The sequence below is a fragment of the Pezoporus occidentalis genome, unplaced genomic scaffold (assembly GCF_034315485.1).
Source record: "Pezoporus occidentalis ecotype Australia unplaced genomic scaffold, CSIRO_AGI_Poc_V1 ctg2, whole genome shotgun sequence".
In the NCBI taxonomy this organism is placed as follows: domain Eukaryota; kingdom Metazoa; phylum Chordata; class Aves; order Psittaciformes; family Psittacidae; genus Pezoporus; species Pezoporus occidentalis.
The window spans coordinates 13,885,907-13,903,104 of NW_026913855.1; the positions used below are offsets into that span (position 1 = coordinate 13,885,907).

The 17,198-nt window shown below is 40.1% G+C and overlaps 1 protein-coding gene across 11 annotated transcripts in view; it reads left to right on the forward strand.

Moving 5' to 3' along the window:
* The window catches only part of HIVEP1 (HIVEP zinc finger 1), a 133,790-nt gene that overhangs the window by 82,279 nt on the left and 34,313 nt on the right, over window positions 1-17,198 (forward strand). For 10 of the 11 annotated variants that reach the window (XR_009964637.1, XR_009964636.1, XR_009964638.1 and 7 more), the window contains one exon: window positions 11,030-16,980. Coding sequence is in view for 8 of the 11 variants with exons in the window: in XM_062617904.1 (XP_062473888.1) it covers window positions 11,030-16,980 (5,951 nt within the window). In the remaining 3 variants the exon portion in view is untranslated. The remainder of the gene's footprint in view (window positions 1-11,029; window positions 16,981-17,198) is intronic. The other variant, XM_062617908.1, reaches the window with a different exon arrangement.

A 17,198-nucleotide genomic window follows, 5' to 3' on the forward strand; every position in this document is an offset into this window, starting at 1 on the left:
AATCTGGAAATATGGTGCTTAACAGTTTAAGCATTTTGATTTACTGGCTTAGAGTGACCTCATCCCCACAGATGCTTCCCTGAATTTTCCCTGTAAGTTTGAAACCATGTGAGCTTTCTGGATTCTTTGCTGTGATGGTACCCACATACTGTCATTAGTCAAAACCATTTTATCTCCATTTTGTATTTATAGGAAACTGTGCCATGTTTTTTGGGCAAGACATGTAACCAAGATCCATTTTGATTCTTTTCATCTTTCCATCCTTATCTCTAGCAACCATATGGGCTAGAAATATAGTCACTCTAAATGGAAGTGGATAATCTTCAGTAGTTGCAAGTTACAGTAGTGTCCTGTTTGCTACTTAACGCTGGTGAGAGGATTAGCTAGCCTTTTTATTTTTCTGCTGGCGTACACCAGAGCTACCTACCTTTTACTTTCCAAGTGTTCAAAACTACAAGTTAGCAACGACGTTTTATGCAGTTCATTTGTGCATTTTCCTGGTGTCTGATTTCATAAAGTGTTTGTATCTACATTAAAATATGTCCATACATGTGTCTGAGAAGAAATTTATTTAAATTGTTCTGTGTATCTTAAACTGTTAGGCTTTAAGTCAAGTCTGAACTGTCTTTCTTAAATATTTATGGCAGCTAAGACAGCCATGATTGGCTTGATGCAGGAACTGTTTGTGTCTGTAGCTCATGCCATACCAGATCTCACATTTTCATAAAGTCCTATCTATTCTTAAAATCTCTGGTGTTTTCAGATTGAGGGAACATTGCAGGCTGCTAATAACAAGAGTGGAGACTTGAAAGGTCCTTCCTGTCTTCAGGCGCATTCAATGCAGTGATTTGTGCTCACTAAGGACAGTGAGAAAACTTGCCTGACTTCTGTGGGAACAGGAATAGTCTCTGATATCATTCAGCTTCATTTTTCATTGCTTTCGTCTTCAATAGTTAAGTACATTTTAATGTCCTCATTTTACCAGTGGGGGCAAATGGATAGAAATGGAGATGTTTACATGTTCTTTGCTCTGAGAAACAACATTAGAATATAGGCAGGGAATTTTTCTGGCTCCTGTAAATCTCTTGGGTTGTGAGTCAATGTCTGTATCTGTTACTTCTATTTTAATTTTCTTTGGTTAGTACATTTAGTTTAGACTACTAGCAACCGAAATCTGTTCGGTAAATCCACTGCTGGTGCTAGACATAGCAAGAACTGGTATTGTTTTGACAGGCAGACAAACAGATTTACAGTTTTAAATTGTACATTTCATCCTTTGAAGCTATTATGAGAACTGGGTTAAAACATTAATGGAATGTGTAAGTAATAGTATTTTGACTTTTCCTGACAAGTCTGGCAATTTTTTTTTGAGTGACAGTTCAGCAAAAGAGATTCCAACCTGCAAGTGACATTTGCAAAGGGACATTGTACAAATCAACATTATAAAGCAATTGCTGAAAAAGCATCTTCCAATAGTAAACGGCAAGTGGCTGTTCCAAATGGTACAATGCATTGTTGAATCAGTGGCTATGTTTTCAGGATCCTGACATTTTTAGCTTGACCCAGCTTTAACAAATAGAAGGGTTTTTCTCAAGTTTCTAAAATCTGAGGCCAGAACAAGCTCAGTTTTGTGGTGGGATGATGCTGAGCTAACAAACTAGCTAATTCAAGAAGTATACCTCTGAGTGTATAGTAAATACAATAGGTTGCTAATTTTAGCTGATGTGAGCCGGGAGCGAGCCAGTTATTGAAACACAAGAATTTTTACTTGTGAGTTTCCTTGTAGTCTGCCTTCCTTGTGAGTAATGAGTGGGGTTTTTCATACTTTCTGGATACCACTTTAGCACAAGGAGTTGTTAGTTTCCTTTGGCTTCCTTTGAATAAAAAATATAAAAATGGATGGTGAGTTAGGTAACACTCTCTTGTAGCTATATCCTTATAGGCTGACCTGGATGGAGTCTTTCATAAGAATTTCCTAAAAAGGTGCACGTATATGTGTGAGAGGGCAAAAAGAGAGACTGAGCACATCTGTGGAAAAGGGCAGGTGAGGTTAGGAAAAGGAAAGAGCTCTTGAGTAACTCAGAGCTGTCAGCATTAAGGACCTCCTATTGATGCTGAAGCAAACCTACCCTGGGGGAGGTCATCCTTCCCACTTCCAGCATGGGTGGGTCCAGCCAGACCCGCCTGAGCTTCTACTGTTAGGAACTTCCTGGTGTCTAGATTTCCATCAAATCACCTAACTTATGCTTTTGTCATGTTCACAGCCCCATTTAGTCCCAAAAGGAAGACCTGCTGTGTAAGACTTCCTACTTGCTTTGCCAGAACTCCAGTTCTTTTCTCTGTTTTTAAATAGTATGGTTGTTAGGTGTGAGCTCTTTGCTGCTTTTCATTTCTCTTCAGTTGCTACAGGCAGTATGGAAATTGCTCCATTTGGTCCCTGCTTTTCAAATGGAAGATTATATTAAAGAAATGCAGAGAGTATGACTAAGGAGCTTGTTCTGGTTTCAACATCATTATGAGCAAAGATAATTTAGTTAACATCTTGTTCATTTCATTTCTGCTTGTAACCCTCAGACTCATGTTTGGGTATTTTATATTCAATATCTCATCTGACCAGATAGCAGCTGCTCTTTGCTGATAACCCTACAACTGGTTGCTGTTTCATGAGCAGTTCTATAATTCTGTTTTAATGGCCTTTCTTCTTCTGTGTGTTAGAGGTAGAACTAGCTCTAAAGATTTATTAGCCAAATCCTAACTTCCCAGTAACAACTGATAATCCTTAAATTGCAAGCAGATTATTTAGTCATGAAACTGTTCATAGCATTGCCTGGCATTGGAAGAATATTTCCAGATGTCCCTGAGGTATTTTGGTTAATTTCTGGAAACATGCTTTTTCTGTTTATCTTTAAAAAGCTTTATTCTCACATGGATAACTTGGTGAGACTGGTTTCTGGTTAGGTTTGACTGGGAGCCCATAAATTTGCCTTTGGGGAGGCACACAGTCTTATTTTGTCTTTGGAGTGCCTGGGGTAGAAGAACTTCTCAGGCTGGGATTTCTTGTGATGTCAGTTATAACGTCTCTTCACCTACTCATAGTCAGCTTGCTTTATCTTAACAGCATTCAGGCAGTGGTTACTTTTTTTAGTTTAGTATTAAGGCTTCTGTGTGGATGCAATGCAGAGCCAGCGCATAAACTCCATAGGGCTACTTCGAATAGCAAATCATTTTATTTTTTTTCAGCATATTTAATATACTGTAGTATATGCCCTTGCTGAATATTCATATATTGACATTTTGTGAGATAGTTGGGCATTAAACATAGGTTGTGTGGTCTGAGTTTGCTGTTCCTGTCTTGCCTTTCTTCTGTCTTGCAATGAAGTGCCCAAGTTCTATAAAACTGTACAGTGCTTCAGCCTCAGCTGGTTTCTTACCACATAATGGTGGGAAATATCGATTAGTATCAAATGTCATGTTTTATTTAATGTGTTTCATACTGGGCAGGAAATTAATTCTTTTTAGGGAAAAAAATAATCCATTTCACTTTGGTCAGAGATTTTCAGATGCGCTGAAATTTTGCCTTTGATTCCCATTGATTCCCATTCTCATGTGGATGTTGGCATTTCTTAGCTGAGGCTCTAGTGTTACCTCAGTGGTCAGATGTTTGTTGCTGTTTGATCTTCATAGTCTTCCTCATCAAGCACACTGTTTTTATGGCTAAAAATCTGCTGGTTGTTACTTTTTTTTTTGCTCCAGCCAAGAAGCTAAATGCACAAAATTAAACCAGCCTCTCATAAATAAGATCTTTCTTGGTCTTGTTGACAGAGTAGTTATGTCCTTACACCCCGTCAGGAGTCTTACCGCCAAGATAGTTTTGATGTCGGTAGCCGTGACTTGAGATAATGCCGTCAGAAAGGCAACCTCAGACTACAACGTGTCATTTACTCTTTACCTATCCCAGGGCCAAACAGAAGTTGGCAGGCTCTCACATCTGGGGTGAAACTGTATCACAGGGGAGCTTCCTGGTGAGTCCAGGCTGTGTGCCTCAGGGCGAAGGTGTCTCGCTTACCTTGTGCTAAAATGTTATTGCACAATTTATAATGTTACTCCTCTCTGCCCTCACTCATGGTGCCACCGTATTTCATCTAATTGTGAGGACTAGCTCAGAGTGCACCTTTGTGGCTGTACCTTTATATCTGTATACCTTTTGCTGTATCACTTGCTAGGATGCATGTAGTCTTGATTCTTGGGGAAGAACCTTTGATGTTTGTTACCTTCAAAATGACAGTTCAGTCCTATTTATATATTAGTGGAAACAGGATATTATACAGTTTAAACTTTACCATTTGTACAAAATGGTATTAACTAATGTTTGCCTGCTCTGGGCTGTGTGAATGAAAGCATGACCAGATCAAGGGGAAGGATTATCTTCTCCTACTTGGCAGTCCTTGGACCACCTTTTAGATACCTTGTCCAGTTTTGGGGCCCTTGGTGCATGAAGAGCATCAAAAACCTGGAGTGAGCTCAGCACTGGGACATCACCCATCACGGGTGGAGTACTTGTCCTCCAAGGAGAAGCTGAGGGACAAGGGCTCATTTGGCCTTGAGAAGCAGTGGGTTTTGGAGGGATATCATGAAAATGGTGTCAGACTGTTCACAATGGAGCATGGTGGGAGGATGAGAGGCAATAGGATTAAGTTGAAATGAGAGAGGTGCGGACTGGCTTGTTCCCCACGAGGACAGTCAAGCGGTGGAATATATGGCTCACAGAGACTGTATAGACTCTCTCCTTGGAGGTTTCCAAGACCCTACTGGACAAAGCCTCTGGTCTGATCTCATAATTGGCCCTGATTTCAGCAGGAGGTTGGACTTGAGATTTGCTGAGGTCCTTTCTCACTTGAATTATCTTGTGATGTTACAAAATACTATTTTTTTTAAATTTGTGAAACTTAGTGGTAGAGGTACAGGGTATGATTTCTTGGTGTACAAATCAATAAACATGTTCTCTACAATTAACTTTAATATATGATCTTGAGATACACTGATTTTATGGGCTCATAAGGTGTGATGGTAGAGAGCATTAAAATTTAGTTTGACTTTACAAAATGTGTACTTTCATTGAGGTTAATGGCACTACTCAAATGAGTGCTGGTACTGCATATTAACACAGATGCACCTTTCCTGGCCTTGTGTTAGTAGGACTTTCGCTGGTTTCGTTAATAATGAGGAATTATGCTAATAAAATTTTTAACTTTCATTCCAGGATGAAAGCCTGATGTGAAATGACCCTTAAAAGAGGATTTGAGAATCTCTCGTTGACAGCCAATATGATAACTTTGATGGGTCACATATCAAACCACAGCTTAGTGTTGTCTGTTAAAAACACCAAGAAAAATAATGATGTGTTTACAGGCAGTATGAAATCAAAACCATACTTAACCTTATCTATGCCTTATGGAATGGTCCAGTATTTGCTGATATTAACAACATATGTTGCCATAGATGACACTTGATCCAATCCATATCAGAGTGCTTTAGCCTTGAATGTCAAATCCCTCCCCTCCCCCTTTTTTAATTAATTATTGTCAATTTGTGCTTTACATAGAGATTAAGTGTTTTTTAAGGGTCTGTTCTGTATATGTTTGGATTAGTGTTCTCAGCAATAAAAGCTCTTAAGCATACAATAAGCCTACTGACAGAGGTTTTCAGATATCACTGCCGACTTGGGAGTGCTTGCTGGCTTACCTCCTGGCCTCTGAGAGACCACCCTGTGACCTTCTCAAGAAGTCTAAAGTTATGCACCTGAAGTAAGACTCTTAAAATTGTTGGTAATTGACTTTAAAATCCTCTCAATTTCTGCTTAAAATTAAGCAAGGCGCCTGGGTTAATCTTGGCCAGATCTTTTTGTTGGCTGTTGACTGTGACCATTTTCATAGCTGCATATGTGGTTTATGTAATTAAGGATTTATGTTTGGGGGGGGGTTTATGCTTTGGAAAAACTATCATTTTAGGAAAAATATTTATGGCTGTAGTTAACATTTAGGAAGCAATATGAAGCCAGGAAGGCCATTTAATAAAAAATTAAAATTTAGTTATTCCCTGCTGTGTTTAATGTAAGTTCTGGTGGCCTAGCGTTTGCTAGCCAGACTTATTTTTGCTCTCATAATGATGTTTGTTATTCACAGAAATAGACCCAGTGCAGTGATTCATGAGTGCTTTCGATAGTTTTGGTGAAATCAAAATTAAATAAGTATCATACATCAAGAATAAGAGTATTTTGAATATCTAAGGACACTGCGAGGCTTAGCTTTAATCAGCATCAGATCCTTAGTAATGATCTCTTCTGAAAGCCCATCTTTGGATTGCTACCGTTGTTTGTGGTCAGACTAACATTTTAGCTGTATGTGTAAGACATCAATTAGTATTTAAACATTTTCAAAAGAGGTTGCTCTTACTTGCAGTGCCGTGGGAGCAAAAGTACAGTTTTAGAAGCTAAACTTCAGGCACTTGAAGTGGATAATCTGGTATTTGTACAGTCTACAGTGATTTTTAAAATTCGGCAACATGAAGTGAGTGCATGAGATGAAAATGGTGCATTGGACCATAGGGGCAGGCAGTGGTTGCTTGCTCGGTGCTTCACAGGGTAGCACTGAGGGAGAAGGGAGCTTGGTGCCTTGCTTCAGTTCCTTCATCTCTTTCTCTTTTCTTCTTAAGTGCAAGCATGTAGCTCTGTTAGAAGGGAGAGAAAGAGAGTAGGTGTTATAATAACATGTAGGCTTTGAGACAGGCAGTTCTGGAAGTTACTTCAACAAAACCATTGAGATCATTTTGTCAAGACACTGTTTAGTTCACCAGTAAGTGTTTCGGAAGAAGAAAATCAGATTGCTTATACCTTTCCTTTATTTGCTGTATGAGTTACTTTGCCAGATTGCTATCTACACCATCACATTTATGTTCTGCTCTATTTCCTGTGCACGGAGGAAAATGCAGCAGAGAAATTACAGGTTAACAGTCATGTTTAGAAACATCAGTTTTTCTTGTCATGTTTTGAGTGCAGAATTCATACCGAAGCAAAAGTATTAAACAGAGAATCTTGATAGCAAAGCAGAACAAAGCCAACCAGGCAAAGCACGAAAGAAATGCTCTGGTGTCCCTGGGATATGAAAAGTGGGGCGCTGACCACAATGATGTTGTTACCTTCTCTCTTGGGCTGGGTAACTTAATCCTATTTGATATAATACAGCTTATGAAAAAGATATTTTTTAGACGTCTGATTGAGGTGACAGCACTTCTCAGCAGCACCACTTCACCACCTGAGAAAAAAGGGAATTACTGCTGAAGGATAAGAAGGGCTTTGTGTTTGCGGAAGAAGGTGAGCAGAGCACAGGAGAGAGAAAGAAAAGTGGATCGGTTTCATTTTTGCTTCTCACACACACATATGATGTTTCTACCTTCTCTTTGTTCACTGTCAGCTTGTTGATGTGGGTAAATGGCCCTGGGGAGTTATTAAGCTCCTGAAAGTTTGTAGCTTTGAAAGGTGGAGGAGTGTTTAGCACTATGGGGCTGCTGCTTTCCACCAGATTTGTTGTTGCCTCTGGAAATATTGATGCAGTTGATCTTTGGGGAAGCACATAGCTGTAGATTAACAAACGTGTGGTGGAATATCTTCAGCATAAACTGGGAATACAAAGAAAAGACTCACACAGAAAGAACAAGAAGCTAAAACCAAGTTGAGTTGTCAGAGATTGCTTTTTTCCCCAAATATGCTAGAAATGTGGCTTTTAGCAAACATGAGGTGAATATTTCCATTAATAATAATGATTTCTAAATTATCCAGGAGTGAAGTAGAGCACAGGACTTAAACTATTATTAAGCCTTTTAAAGCCATTGTCAATAAAGTACATTTTACCACATTTTGTAGATACGTATGTGAAGCAAATTTGCAACTCCCATCTCTGGGATCACCAAGGGTTTAAAGTCAGAAATACAAATAAGAAACTAGTTCTTATGATTTCTATAGACTGGAATTTTATTGGTATAGAACTACAGAAGCAGCACAACTAGTGCTTGCAAAGACTAAAGAAAAATCTATTTCTTTATTTAATGCAATGCATAACGTGCCTTTCTTTATTCTTTTTTCTTTCCTTTCAATTCCCTAAGCAATTTTTATGGTTTACCATGTGTTGAACCGCATTTTTTAAAGTAAAGCAGTAAATAGATTATGGAAAATTCTGATCTTATATTCATAACATTCATGGTTTTAATTGCTTGATTGGTAGATTAGAGATATATTCTTACTTTATTTAAGGCTTTTGTAAGCCACGTTGCATCTTTCAGCTGTGTCTGTTTCCAGTTCACTAGTATGGTGCAGTTTGAGTGTGTTTGTTCCTCTGCATTATATGATTGAAACCCAGGAATAGTAATTATTCAGTATTCTGAGGCATCAGGAAGCAGTGTATCATTTGACTGTTCAACTGCTGCAATATGAAACTCCCTAGTCTTTTTTGTATATGTTTGTCTGCATTGATGTTCGCAATTCCTGGCACTCTTACCTTCCTAGCTGTGCATAATCTGTTCAGCAATTCCTATAGCACTCTGGTACAAACACTGGCAGTGTGATCGGTGTGGAGGCGTGATTGTGATGGGATAAAAGCTGCAGTGTGTGCTTAAAAGGAACCAAATTACTTATGCTCAATTAACGTGACCGTGCTTCAGAGGGATCACCAAACCTTGGCTAAAAGCACTCTTTTATATAGTTACCTTGTTTTTTTCTCTTTGATTTTGTAAAATAGTTTTTTGTTACTGAAGAAAAAAGCAGTTGCAGTAGACTGAAATTTTAAAGAAATCGCCATTAATGATATTGATCACAACTTATTAGTGTAGGCCACTCATTTAATTGCGAATCAACAGAAAGGACAGAACATCGTGATGTAAGACTGCTGGGCTTTGAATATGTTAAATCCAGTCTAGTATGAATAGGTTTTGGTGATAAAGCAATAAATACAAAGTTCATTTAAAGGTTAAGTGAGTGATTACTGCAGAAATTTCTTTCTGGATGCACAAGAGGAGCACAAAATCCCCATAACTAGGTTTTGTAGCCAGTAGTTCTGGCAAGGGATTCAAGCATCTCTTTCGTGGGACTGCTGAATGTGTCAAAACAGGCTCTTACTCTTTATAGTTAAACTTCCTCTAGTAGGGCTGAGAGAGGAATAGATCAGGTTCTGCAGAACTTGCACATTTGCAGTACAGTGTGTGTGATGTGTAGTCTTTAATCTTTCAGTTTGCAAGGAAATCTCCTGAATATCCATTCATCCTTGATGAATATATGTATACAATTAAGTTGGCGCTGAGTTGGAAATGGGATTTTGAACTTCCAACTGTCTGGCATTAGCATATAGCTCAATCCCACCTGGGTTATGCTCTGACATGGAGAAAACATCTTTCCTTTTGGTCACTTTTGCATTCTCTTCTGCTACCAAAGTTTTAGGCATTGCCTGTGTTTCCTTTATAAGAGGGTTTCACTCAGGATTCCAGTATCTCTTGTCAGATGCACACTATGTGTTGGCTTTCCTCCCACATAGTATAGGAGCCAGATGATGCTTCTGCAAGAGGATAGTCTTCATGCCACTCAGAGGGGTCCATAGGGTTGATGGGCACTGGGAAGTCTGAGCTTTCTCCACTTTCTTTCTAGTGAAATTCACTGTGAGAACTTTGTCCCTTTATGTGTTGTCTTGGGGCTGTTCTTTACCTAGAAGTGCACATACACCTCTGTTGCTGAGTAACTCTGTGCTAGGTAAACATACCACATGGAGTTACTCATTACTGCTTCCCAAAATGTGTGTGCAGCTGAACCTTTTCAGAGACATCAGCCCTCTAGTCACATTAATTTCTTCCTTTGCTTAGAATACTGGCAACCAGACAAATATGGGTTTGACTAACAGCCTAATAAACTAGTTGTAAAAGCTTAAGAAAATGGATTTACGTCCATTTAATATTTGGCTTCTTCTGCAGTACCGGTGATGCTAGCTGAGGCAGTACCTATAACTGAGTGTTAAGAAAGAAGTAACAAATAAATAAATAAATAAACCAACCAGATTAAGTCTAATTCTGTTGAGATAAACAAAGGTGTGTAACATCAGGTATCCATTGAAAAACAAGCTTGTAAGTATCAACACTGAAATTCAGTCTGTATGTATTTTTTTTGTTATAGAGAAAATTGTATTCTGTACGAATATAAGTATGTGCTACAGGATTATTCTGCTAAATAATACCCCAATTCATGTGTTCTTCACTGCAGCCCTGAAACTCTGCATGCATACCTGCCTAAAATCAGCAGCAAGTGTAGCTAGTAATGAAATAATTCAGATTTAGTTTATTTTATTTCATGATGCACAAATACAAAATCATTTAGGTGTGACTGATTTTATTCATCCACCATAGTTGCTCATCTGAAATGCTATTGAAGTTCAGTAATTGGAGCTCTGAAATACAGTATTTGACAGATGGTGTGGGTGGTTGTGCCATTTCCATGATAAATCTACTTACAAATATAACCATGAGGAAGTTGTCTTCATTCCTTGAGTGCGGGAACATATAGATGGAAAAAGTGACAAATACAGCATGAAAACAGATTTGTGTCTTGGTTTTTCATTTTCCTGATTTGAATTTTTAAACAACTGCAAGACAGAGGTTTCTTCTTCACTTTATCTGAAAAGAAGTTGCTCTAAATGCTAAAATATTCATTCAGTAGCCTTTCTTTTCTTGCATTTCCTTTGAAGCTTTTCCTCTTGTGAATTACTTTTGTAATCCCTTACAGTATCACTTTGAAAGTATTGTTCTTTTTAGATGAAAGCAAAATAGATCTTCACTAAGATACCTTTACTATTAAAAAAAGGTATTGGAGGCAGGAGAGATGGACAGTCCTGTTGCTCCAGGGCTTACTGTTGAAACTTAGAGATGATAAAATGGTATAAATAGAAATATACTCCATTATTCGATTTGCATTTTCTTTTTTCTCTTTGTGTTTTAACAGAAATCACAGATGCTGGTACTAGAGGCACCCAAGATGCAATTAAAGGTGTGAAAAGAAAAAAGATTGTGACTGAAAACCATCTAAAAAAAATACCAAAATCGCCTTTGAGGAGCCCTGCTGAAGCCAAGGTTAAGCAAAGTGTAGACCCTTCACCACTAAAAGCTCTTCCAGATGCCTCTGAACACACCGCAGCACAGGATCACCCACCCGTGCAAAATGGAAATCAGTGTACCAAACAAAGCGGGGGAGCTCTTAGCAGTGACATAAGTGTTGAAACAACCAAATCTGAGACATCAGTGCAGACAAAACTCTCGTTGGCACATCAGTCCTTAGATTTGGGTAAGCAGGCAGTAGAGAATACTGATGCAAACCAACTGAACTCACCGGAAAAGAAGTCTCTCTCAAACTCCTCATCAAGTAAAACAAAGACTGACAGTAATGAATGTATTAACTTTGTTGATTGCAGTACATCATCCCCATGTACTCGTACTGCATTCGATGTCTTATTGAAAGCTATGGAGCCTGAACTGAACACCTTAGCACAAGAGTGCCCCCCTTATGGGATGCAGATAGAGAAACTGAGACCAAATAAAACTGTAAGCACCTCTTCTAATCTCACGTCCAATATAATAAGCGTCCAAAATCAGTCTTCTTTGTCACAGCATGAGTTTGCAGCTGGACCTCACTATTACCCGTCTACGTTAAACAATGTGCATGTAGCAGCAACAGCAAAGACTGGACAAGCACAAAGCCAGTCAGTTTCTCATTCACAAGACCTGATTACTAAGACCAGTCAACAAAATCACCAGGTTGTTATGTGTCCAAGTTTCACTAGATCGCTGGTGCAACAGCAGAATCAAGAAAACCCCAAGCTCCAGCAGATATACAGCATAGCAGTAACTTCATCTGTTGTCCACACCTCATCTTCCACTGTAACTCAGGTTTTTTCTCAAAACCAGCTAGTAGCTACTTCATCTACACCTTTGTCAATTAGCACATCAAGTTCAACACACTTGCCTATAGGTCCCGTGTATAATTCATCCCAGATAGCGTCAGTTGTAAACCATGGTGTAGAACAAATATGTAACCTCTTGAAAGACCAGAAGCCTAAAAAGCTAGGGAAATATGTGTGTGAGTATTGCAATCGGGCCTGTGCCAAGCCCAGTGTTCTCCAAAAGCACATCCGATCCCATACTGGAGAGCGACCGTATCCTTGTGTGACATGTGGGTTTTCATTTAAAACCAAAAGCAATCTGTACAAGCACAAAAAATCTCATGCACATGCTATCAAACTTGGACTTGTGCTACAACCAGATTCAGCTGGCCTCTTCTTATCTCATGACTCGGAAAAAGCACTTAGCATCCACTCAGATGTGGAAGAAAGTGGTGAAAGTGAGGATGAAGGCACTGCTGATGAAAGACAAGATGATCAAGAATTGGAACCTGCACAAATAGTGAAAGTCATTTCGAGTGCAGAACCACTGAGGAAAGGAAGCCCTATTCCGTTAAGCAATCCAGACTGTATACCAGGTGACTCTTCATTACATGATACAGAACCTCAAGTAAGGGCAGCATTACCAAAAGTAGTAGTTCATCCTGTGAATGTTTCTCCGTTAAGGGCTGATAGTCCAAAAGTAACAGAACCAGCACCCGAACTTTCTGCAGCACAGAGAAAAGGAGATTTTAAAGTGACAGCTGTTCAGTCAAACTTAACACATACAGCCTCATTGAAGGAGAATGACGTAAAGCAACAGCAGAAAGCAGAAATGGGCCTACTAGAGGAACAGGTGGGATCTGCAGTAGGAATGGTGCATGCTCAGCTCCAGAGACAGCAGGCAACCGATGGTTCCCAAGATCAGCAAGGAAAATGCCTTTTGAGCCCTAGAAGTTTAGGTAGTACTGATTCTGGTTATTTCTCTCGTTCTGAAAGTGCTGATCAAACAATGAGCCCACCAGCTCCTTTTGTGAGAGGATTGTTGACCTCTGAGAAAGATCCAAACAAAAATGTGCCCTGTGTGCCACGAGCAAGTGGTGTGGTAGCATCAGTGGTACAAACGGTTTGTGCTGAAAAGAATCTGATTCTCTCTGGCCAAATGCGACCTCCCATGGCAACAAAAACTCTTGAGGAACGTATCTCAAAGTTGATTTCTGATAATGAAGCTGTTGTGGATGACAAACAGCTAGATAGCGTGAAACCAAGAAGAACATCTCTTTCGAGAAGAGGAAGCATAGATTCACCAAAATCCTACATATTTAAGGATTCTTTCCAGTTTGATTTAAAACCCATGGGAAGAAGAACTAGCTCAAGCTCTGATATACCAAAGTCTCCTTTCACACCCACTGAGAAATCAAAGCAAGTTTTTCTTCTTTCTGTACCATCCCTTGACTGTTTACCTATAACACGAAGTAATTCCATGCCTACTACCAGTTACTCAGCAGTACCTCCACATGTAATACCTCCCTCTCATCCCCTTCGAGGTAGTCAGTCATTTGATGATAAAATTGGCTCTTTATATGATGATGTTTTTGTATCGGGACCTGCTACTCCACTGAACCAAGGTGGACATCCTCGGACCCTTGTTAGACAGGCAGCAATAGAAGATTCTTCAACTGGTGAAAGCCAAGTTCTCGGACCAGTGCGATCTGTAGAAGACAGTTATCTGGGATGTAATGAATCATTATTGCAAAGGAGCAAGTCCCTTGCGCAGGGATCAAATTTGGAAAAAACAAAGAAGTCCCCTCAGGTGCGAGGAACAATGTTTGAGTGTGAAACCTGCAGAAACAGGTACAGAAAACTGGAAAACTTTGAAAACCACAAGAAATTTTATTGCTCGGAGTTGCATGGACCTAAAACTAAAGCAGCAGTCCGAGAACCTGAGCATAAAACTGTTCCAAACAGCACACAGCCTCAAATTCTACACTACAGAGTCACTACTTCAACTGGTGTCTGGGAGCAGACACCCCAGATAAGGAAAAGAAGGAAAATGAAAAGTGTTGGTGATGATGATGACCCACAGCAAAATGATACGAGTATACTATCAAAGAATACAGAAGGCCAAGGCAAGCCAGCAAATTCTTTTAATCTGTCAAAACACAGTGCAACAACAGTGGTAGGGTCCCAACAGCGAAGCAGCCTTCTACTTCAGAGTTCCCAAATTCAGCTTGTGGGTCGAGGCACAGATCAGACAACCAAGCCAAAGATGTCTCCACACACTGAAAAGCAGGTGAGTTCGGCTGTGCAAGAAAAGGTGGAGTTGAAAAGACAAGGTACTGGCATCTCAGTAATACAGCACACCAATTCACTGAGCAGAAATAGCTCATTTGAGAAATCAGAGTCGTTTGAAAGAGTGTCACCAGTTTCTTCTCAAGACCCCAACAATGTTGCAAAGCACCGTTCTTTGAGTACAATTGTAATCCAAGAAGATAGACACCCTCCTCTGAATACTCCCCAGCATCATCAACCCCTATCATCAGAAGCACCTAGAGGGGAAGTTCAAGGGAGCCAAATAGTTTCTAGTGAGAGAAGTGCACCGCTTCAGCCCTCAAGACTTGTTCGCCAGCATAACATCCAGGTTCCTGAAATACTGGTCACAGAAGAACCGGACAGGGACCAAGATAACCAATGCAGCGATCCAGAAAAGACAGAAAGGTTTAATTGGCCACAGCGCAGTGAAACGCTATCAAAATTGCCAACAGAAAAGCTGCCACCAAAGAAGAAAAGAATTCGCTTGGCTGAAATGGAGCATTCATCTGCCGAATCAAGCATTGACTCCACACTTTCCAGAAGTTTAAGTCGGGAAAGTAGCTTGTCTCATGCCTCCAGTTTCTCAGCTTCACTTGACAAAGATGAAACTTTGAAGTCAGAGAACCTTTCCCAAGCAGAGCTTGTTAGCAAGTCGTCAGAATTCCTCATGATTCCTGCTGGCTCACATGCACTGGTTGTGCCTGGACCTCCTTACCGGGAAATGAGACGTGCTGCCTCAGAGCAGATCAGCTGTACACAGCCATCGATGGAGGTTGTAGACCACAGGAGTAAGTCTTTTGACTGTGGAAGCATGTCTTCATCAAAACCTGCCTCGCTCGTAGAGATAGCCACTCCGAAACCATCATCTGCAAATGGAGTTACTGGACATGTGCCTCTGCTAGAAAGGAGGAGGGGGCCATTTGTAAGGCAGATATCTTTAAATATTTCTCCAGAAAATCATCAGATACAAGGTAAATCAACTTCATTTCAGACAGCTCATGCTACGGATATACCCACAGTGCCATTGCACAGGCTGCAGACCTCTGGGAAATCTTCTGTGGAGTTTCCTTCAAGTACTCAGCATTCACAGACTCACTCCAGGCTTCCCTCAGCAATTCAGAATTGTAATCCTGTGAGCCTGTCTTCAGTTCAGCAGCCTGTAGATCATGTGCTGAACAAGCAAGGACAACCATCCTCAACACATCAGCCTTCCCAGCCCTCAACTAAAACATCAGCCCAAGAGGAACAGATGAGCACATACATGCTTTCTTGTCACCCCAATGAAAAAAAAGATTGTTTTGCTCCGAAGTATCAGCTACAAGTTAAAACATTGCATATAGGTCAGCCATACTCTTCTAAATTGCTAAAAAATACTTTATCGACTCAGACTGTTCCAAGTCAAGTTGGGGTGGACCAGAATGTATCCTCCTTTGAATTGCAGACTAAACTGCCTGACATGTCTACTCCATATTCTGTGCCTCCTCTAAAGCAAATTGTCCCAAATAACTGCAGCAGTCAAATGCATCAGATTCCTCCTTTTGTGGTTCCCGTCCGTATTCATAGCAGTATGCCATCCTATGGCTTTGCAACTGTCACCCCCCTTCCTCACATTTTAGTGACCCAGGATCAGGTAAATCAATCTGTTTGCAAAACAAATGTTGTGACAGTGCCAATGCTTGAAGGCAAAGCTCAGCTGCCAAAATCTCACAAAGATAATCAGAAGACATTGCCAAATTCATTTGAATTTGAAAATTCACAAGCAGGAAGTGGAACCAGAAATTCATCTTTGTCAAGCTCTTTGAATATTATTCAGAAAGTGCCAGTTAGCGGACTCTTCCCTCAACCAGAAGCTACAGCTTCAAGTAAACGAATGCTTTCCCCAGCCAACAGTTTAGATATTGCCATGGAAAACCATCAAAAACGTGTGAAAGATGAAAGTGGAGCTGCCTGCATGACAGAAGCTAGACCATTGCAGTCGCTGAACATTAGATCTAGTGACCCTACTGGTAAGCAAAAGAAACCAGTTTTGGTAAGACAGGTATGCACCACAGAGCCTCTTGAAAATCATCTCTTGGATGCTGATGGTGTTGCACAGCATGAAAAAAGCAGCAAAGCTAGTCCTTCTGACCTACTGTTGCCTGACCATGACTCATCTGACACTGGTGTTTCAGAAACTCTGAAGGAGTCACCAGAATCTGAAGACGTTAGGTGTTCAGCATCGCCTGTGTTTGTAGTTAGAAAACCATCTGAATTGTCTCCAGTGAGTAATCAGAGTTCTCTTCTCAAGGCTGTAAGTAGCAGTCAAGAAAGAAAGTCCCCAAGTAACAGTAATGAGAGCAAGCACATCAATAGCCATGGCCAAGCAAAGCCTGTAACTATGCTGGCTGTGATGAATGCAGGAGAACTGCAGAGGTTGTCGTTTCCAAGCCTCAAGACCACAACGAGTTTTACCTGGTGCTATCTCTTGAAGAGAAAACCATTGCATCTGCTGCAAAATGATCAGAAAATCTCAGCCTACTCTACATGGGCCATTAGTCCCAGCAACCCCAATCCACTTGGTTTGTCAACAAAGGTAGCTCTTTCCCTCCTCAATTCAAAACAAAAAGTTGAAAAACCGCTGTACACTCAAGCAAGAACCACTCATCCCAGAGCTGATGTATTGGTCTACTCCAGCAAGTGGAAGAACAGCTTAACCAAGGTACATAAGGTATGCTCGATATATACTGATCACTTAAAAAGGATTTGCTTTGGAAATCACGCTTGCTCATATTTTAGAGAATGCAATATGCCTGACATGTATAGTATATGTGCTTATTTATTTTAGTTATGCTGGATCAAACTGCTAAAAAGATCCTGACTAATTCTGTTAAGAAACCTGTTCATAAGGATTTATTGCTTTTCATGAAAATCAATTCCTGGATTTAA